A 6993-nucleotide genomic window follows, 5' to 3' on the forward strand; every position below is an offset into this window, starting at 1 on the left:
TCCCTGTTCTCTTTACTTCCATGCAATTTAATTTCTGCAAATCACAAAACACTCAACCAATTCTTGATTCGCTTGACTAAATTAACCACTAAGCTAAAATTGCTCAATCCTTCAATCCCTGTGGGATCGACCTCACTCCCGTGAGTTTTTATTACTTGATACGACCCGGTACACTTGCCGGTTAGATTTATGTATTTTGGGAGAAATTTATTTTTCACCAAAATACTCATCACCTGTACCAACATCCAACCCACAAAATTTCCACACCAGCCCTTCCAACAATTTCTAGCAACAACAATCAGCCCCCATCATATCACCAATTGACCATCATGAAAATAGGATTTCAAGTCTTGAGGTAGCCCTACAAACAATTGCTTAGTCCACTCAAACCTTGATCAAAGGGCAAGAGAGATATGAAGTCACCATGAAAAACCTTGAACGGCAAGTGGGACAATTGGCCAAACTAGCTGAACGGTCGACCAACATCCTCCCAAGTGATACAATACCTAACCCAAGGGAAGAATGTAAGGCTCTGCAGTTGAGAAGTGGCAAAGTAATCAGAGAAAGTTCTAACAAGCAAGCGACAAAACTCAAGGAGCAAGACACAGTAGACAAGCAAGATAAAGAAAAAGGATCAACACCTCAAAAAAGCAAAGAAATGAAAAGCCACAAAGCAAGACATCCACTCAAGACAGCCACCCCAATCACAAGGAGAATGTGAAGCCACAACAGGAGAGCAAGAATGAAGGAGTGAAAGCATATGTACCAAAGCTTCCCTACCCAACCCGGATACACAAAGGGACGAAGGAACAACAATTTCCAAGGTTCTTGAAAATCTTTAAGAAACATGAAATCAACATTCCATTGGCAGAAGCTTTAGAACAAATGCCATTATTTGCAAAGTTTCTTAAAGAATTAATCACTAAGAAGAGAAGTTGGCAAGAGAAAGAAATAGTGATTCTCACTCAAGAGTGCAGCGCCATCATTCAACAGGGGCTGCCACCAAAACTTAAAGATCCAGGCAGCTTTCTCATACCTTGCACAATTGGGAGCATAGCCATTGATAAATCACTCTGTGACTTGGGAGCAAGCATTAACTTAATGCCTCTTACCATGATGAAGAAAATGATGATAGAAGAGCTGAAACCCACAAGGATGTCACTCCAACTTGCTGACAGATCTATCAAAATACCAAATGGTGTAGTTGAGAACCTCTTAGTGAAAGTGGAAAATTTTATATTCCCAGCCGATTTTGTGGTCCTAGATATGGATGAAGAGGGGAGCAACTCAGTTATCCTTGGTAGACCCTTTTTTGCCACAGCTAGAACAATCATTGATGTGGAAAAGGGAGAGATAATCTTCAGAGTACATGATGAGCAAATGACCATAAATGTCTTCAAAGCAATGCAGTACCCCACTGAGAAAGAGAGTTACATGAGGGTTGATGTGGTGGATTCTTTGGTGGAAGAAGTATTTGAAACAAACCATCAAGTGAAACAGGAGGAAGTCCAGGACATCCAAGAACAAGAAGAGAACAAATTAGAAGCACCAGAGGAACCAAGTGAAGCCAAGAGAGAAGAAGCGCCACAACAAGAGTTGAAACCATTACCCCCTCATCTTAAATATGCATTCCTGGGTGAAAAGGACAGCTTCCCAATGATCATCAACTCTACATTGAGTGCAGAGGAAGAAGAAAAACTCCTTGTGGTATTGAAAGCTCACAAAGATGCATTGGGGTGGACTATTAATGACTTGAAGGGCATAAGCCCTGCCATATGCATGCACAAAATACTCTTGGAGGAAAATTCTAAACCAGTGGTACAACCTCAAGGAAGATTAAATCCCACAATGAAGGAGGTTGTTCAAAAGAAAGTACTGAAGCTATGTAAAGCTGGGATCATTTACCCTATCTCTGACAGTACATGGGTCAGCCCAGTGTACATAGTACCCAAGAAAGGTAGGATGACTGTTATTGTTAATGAGAATAATGAGCTTATTCCAACAAGAACAGTGACAGGATGGAGGATGTGTATTGACTATAGGAGGCTAAATGATGCCACACGAAAGGATCATTTCCCTCTCCCTTTTATTGACCAGATGCTCGAAAGGTTGCCTGGCCATGCTTATTACTGTTTTCTTGATGGGTATTCTGGGTATAATCAAATAGTGGTTGACCCCATGGATCAAGAGAAGACCTCCTTCACTTGCCCTTTTGGAGCTTTTGCTTACAGGAGAATGTCATTCGGATTGTGTAATGCCCCAGCTACCTTTCAGAGATGCATGCTATCAATCTTCTCAGACATGGTAGAAAAATTTATTGAAGTCTTTATGGATGATTTCTCCGTTTATGGTGATTCTTTCAATGATTGCTTACACCATCTTACTCTAATCTTGAAAAGGTGCCAAAAAACCAATTTGGTTTTGAACTGGGAGAAATGCCATTTTATGGTACCGGAAGGAATTGTTCTTGGTCACAAAATTTCAAGAAAGGGTATAGAGGTGGACAAGGCAAAAGTAGAGATTATAGAAAAGCTTCCACTACCAACAAATGTAAAAGCTGTTAGAAGTTTCTTGGGCCATGCTGGATTCTATAGGCGGTTCATCAAAGATTTTTCTAAAATAGCAAAACCACTAAGCAACTTGCTTGTGGTGAGCAACCCTTTTTCCTTTGATGATGAATGTAAACAGGCCTTTGAGACTCTAAAAGCTAAGCTCACCACAACACCAATTATAACACCCCCAAGTTGGGAATTACCTTTTGAACTTATATGTGATGCAAGTGACCTTGCAATTGGTGCTGTGCTGGGGCAGAAAAAGGACAAAAAGCACCATGTCATCTACTATGCAAGCAAAGTATTGAATGAAGCTCAAAGAAATTATACCACAACGGAGAAAGAACTACTAGCTGTGGTGTATGCTTTTGATAAATTTAGGCAATATTTGATTGGATCCAAAATCTTAGTTTACACTGATCATGCTGCTCTCAAGTATCTAATGTCAAAACAGGATGCCAAACCAAGGCTAATTAGAAGGATATTGCTTCTACAAGAGTTTGACATTGAGATCAAGGACAGAAAGGGTAGTGAGAATCAAGTTGCTGACCATCTATCAAGATTGCCACAGGAGACGAGTCAAGACACCTCTCAACCAGTAAATGAGAATTTTCTAGATGAATACCTCTTGCAAATTCAACAAACCCCTTGGTTTGCAGACATGGCCAACTACAAAGTAGGAAGGAGCATCCCACAAGAGTATACAAAGCAACAAGTTAAGAAGCTGTTACATGAGGCTAAGTTATTCTTTTGGGATGAACAATTTCTATTCAAAAGGTGCCTAGATGGAATGATAAGAAGGTGTGTACCGGAGGTTGAGATGAAGGACATACTATGGCATTGTCATAACTCAAGCTATGGTGGCCATTTTGGAGCTGAAAGAACTGCTGCAAAGGTGCTTCAAAGTGGCTTCTACTGGCCTTCCATCTTCAAGGATGCTAGAGACTTTGTGAGCCATTGCAATGAATGCCAAAGAACAGGAGGTTTAATAAGGAGAAATGAGATGCCTCAGAAGTTCATTTTGGAAGTGGAACTCTTTGACTTGTGGGGAATAGACTTCATGGGACCTTTTCCTCCATCCTACACATTCAAATACATTTTGGTGGCTATGGAATATGTTTCAAAATGGGTAGAAGCAATAGCCACCACTACATGTGATACCAACGTGGTCTTGCAATTCCTAAAGAGAAACATTTTCACTAGATTTGGAGTACCCAAGGGACTTATAAGTGATGGGGGAAGCCACTTCTGCAACAAGCAATTAAATTCTCTTCTCCATAAATATGGAGTTACTCACAAAGTGGCCACACCCTATCACCCACAGACAAATGGGCAAGCTGAACTTGCTAACAGAGAGCTAAAGAGGATTTTGGAGAAAACTGTGGGAGCAACAAGAAAAGATTGGGTAAAGAAGCTGGATGATGCACTTTGGGTATACAGGACAGCATTCAAAACACCCATAGGGAAATCTCCATTTCAGCTAGTATATGGGAAAGCGTGCCATCTACCTGTTGAGCTTGAACACAAGGCCTTTTGGGCCACCAAACTCTTGAATTTAGATGCTCAAGCAGCAAGAGAAAAGAGGTTACTACAACTCAATGAATTGGAAGAATTCAGATTGGAGGCATATGAAAATGCCAAAATATACAAGGAAAGAGTAAAGAGGTGGTATGACAAAAGGATCTCCCCAAGAACATTCGAACCAGGCCAAAAGGTGTTGCTATTCAACTCAAGACTAAAGATTTTCCCTGGGAAGTTGAGATCTAGATGGACTGGTCTATACACCATCACCAAAGTATCCCCTCATGGCTATGTGGAATTACTTGATGAAACTTCAAAAGAGACCTTCACAGTCAATGGACATAGGGTGAAACGTTATCTTAGTGGCCCCTGGAGCAAGGAAGAGAGTGTGCAACTTTTAGCATGAGCAAGGAAGCTGCATTGTCAAGCTAAGGACAATAAACAAGCGCTTCATGGAAGACAACTCATGCACAGGAGTCTTTTATTTTTATGTTTTAAATAATCAACAATGAGGGGTTGCATCATATATATCTAAGAAAATAAAGATAACAATATGCATCTAGTGTATGTAAAACACTAAGTTTGGTGTGACCAACCTTGAAGCAACTGCAAAAAATTTCTTTTTGCAACACTTAGCCACAAATTAAGTTTGGTGTCCACACATACAAAAATGCAAGAAAAAGAACAATATATATATATATATATATATATATATATATATATATATTATTTTTTTTTTCAAAAAAAATATTTTAGTTATTTTTTTTTGGCATCTGAAAATAATTTTTATCATTAATGTTTTTTAGTTTAATCAATTTTGCATTAGAATTTCATTAAAGATTTGTAAGCACAAGTCAAAACATTTTAAGAATATCAAGGTTTTAAATTCTTGTTGCAAGAAATGGAAAGAAAGACGTGATGGAGAATCTTGGGAGAGGAGTTCACGGATGCACATAGAAGAAAAAGGAAGTCACATGTGTCTTAGAGTTTGTACTTTGGGAAGAGTGCTCAACATGCATTAGCAAGAAGATTCATGCTTCCCATGACACAACCAAACCATTTAGACAATGCTTCCACCATTCAAAGTAACGTTGAACCCCCCCCCCCACAACTACAAACACACTTCACTTTGCTTTCCCATCTATATATACCATTACCATACTTCACCAATTCTTTCATCCGAAAACACTCTTCTTGTGCTTCATCCTTGTTTCACAAACCTTGGCCTTTAAGCCACCTATATCATCTTCATTCCACAACTCCTTTTCAATCATTTTCAAGCCTTCATTTCTTATCTTAAAACTTATCATTCTAAGCCTCACTCAGCTATACTTCTTGTATGCTTGAGGACAAGCCTTGCTTCAAGTTTGGTGTTGGAAAGATTCGGCCATCACAATTCAATGGCCTCATCATCACGAGCTAGGAGGAAGAAAGATAAGCAACCCATGCAAGAGCAACCCGCATTTGATGAAAGAAGGTTCAAATTCCAAAACCATGAACAAATCTTTAATTGGATGACAAGCAGAGGCAGAGACATTGTCCCGGAGGTGCCTTTTAAGCTAGAAGATGAAGAATATCCTGACATACAAAAAGTGATTAGAAAAAGGGGATGGGAGCTTCTCTGTGATCAACCCCAAGTTATAAGTGTGCTCCTCATCCATGAGTTTTATGCCAATGTCATAAAGAAAGATGATGAGGAAGAACCATACTTGAGTTTTGTACGAGGGGTGGTAGTTCCCTTTGGCCCCGACACCATCAATAGAGTGCTAAAAACCAAGCCAAAACGGTTCAAGCAACCTAGCTATGAAGAGAGGGTTAAATATGACCCAAAATGTGTAGACGTTCTAAGTGATCTATGCAAAGTAGGCACAGACTGGGTGTTGGACTCAAACAAACAACCACTCAAACTCAGAAGGGGTGATCTCCTACCTCAAGCAAAAGGATGGCATGACATAGTGAGAAGATCATTAATCTGCACTTCAAACAACTCGGAGGTGATACTAAACAGAGCTATAATGATCCACTGCATAATGAAAAGAGGGGAGATAGATGTGGGAGAAACCATAGCCAAGAACATCTTAAATATAGCTGAAGGTGTTCAAAAAGACAGCTGGCTGGGTTATCCTAGCACTATCTTGCGTTTGTGTGAGGAGGCTGGAGTACCATTTAAAGAATTTGATGACACATAAATAATCTCCCCTGGGAAGCCTATCGCCAAAAGATTGATGGAGCATGTCACCACGGTCCAATTAGAGAGGCAGCCTTTAGCAAGAAGAAAGAGGAGGAAAGAAGCAAGACAAGGGGAGGAGCAAGAAGAAAGGGAACAACAAGAAGATAGAGATGAACCAAGTACATTGAGCATGAACCAACTCCAAGCCGCATTAGAAGGAATCTCTTGGCAATACTCACAAATTCAAAGAAGCCAAGATGAACAAGCTCAACAACAAAGGGAGCTCTGGCAATTGATGGATCAACAAAGAGGAACCCAAGCTCAATGGATGGATCAACTGATGCCAGGGCATCTTGGCCAGTTTCACTGACCTTTTCTTTACTTTTTTTAGGGTAGTTTCATGCATTTCTTTAGGAAATAAGCTAGTTTTGGGTAGATATTCACCTACACCTTGATTCAAGCATACATTGTGCATTTTACATTATTTCATGAGGATTTTGCATGAATTTCTTGACAAATTGTATGCTGCATTACCCATGACTTGGACTAGAACTTTGATGCACTCTGTTGCTTGATTTCAGGACCAAAGGAAGCAAGGAAAGGGAGGTAACTTGCAAGGTTAATGAGAAAAGTGATTGCCAATAACACTCTCAAAGCCATCATTGCCCACGTTAAGAGTCACGTTAACTAAGTTAACGTGCACTCTAACGTGGAGAAGGGAAGTTGAGCCAACGTTAGTGACACTTAACA

General features: G+C 39.9%; 1 protein-coding gene across 1 annotated transcript; it reads left to right on the forward strand.

Moving 5' to 3' along the window:
* Positions 1-885: 885 nt before the first annotated feature.
* On the forward strand, positions 886-4479 carry LOC148548511 (uncharacterized). The gene is made up of 4 exons (XM_088495632.1): positions 886-2144; positions 2781-2853; positions 3007-3809; positions 3993-4479. Exons 1-4 carry the CDS (start codon positions 886-888, stop codon positions 4477-4479), a joined length of 2622 nt encoding a protein of 873 aa, XP_088351758.1.
* The last annotated feature ends 2514 nt before the right edge of the window (positions 4480-6993 follow it).

Source organism: Arachis ipaensis, chromosome B8 (assembly GCF_059453495.1).
Source record: "Arachis ipaensis isolate K30076 ecotype BB chromosome B8, ASM5945349v1, whole genome shotgun sequence".
Classification (NCBI taxonomy): domain Eukaryota; kingdom Viridiplantae; phylum Streptophyta; class Magnoliopsida; order Fabales; family Fabaceae; genus Arachis; species Arachis ipaensis.

Excerpts from the sequence above, each read along its gene's own strand:
- LOC148548511 (XM_088495632.1), top strand. The coding sequence starts at position 886 with ATGCCATTATTTGCAAAGTTTCTTAAAGAATTAATCACTAAGAAGAGA. Across the intron at positions 2,145-2,780 it reads TATTACTGTTTTCTTGATGG|TGACCTTGCAATTGGTGCTG; the intron begins GTATTCTGGGTA and ends ATGTGATGCAAG. Across the intron at positions 3,810-3,992 it reads GGAAGCCACTTCTGCAACAA|GACAGCATTCAAAACACCCA; the intron begins GCAATTAAATTC and ends TTGGGTATACAG.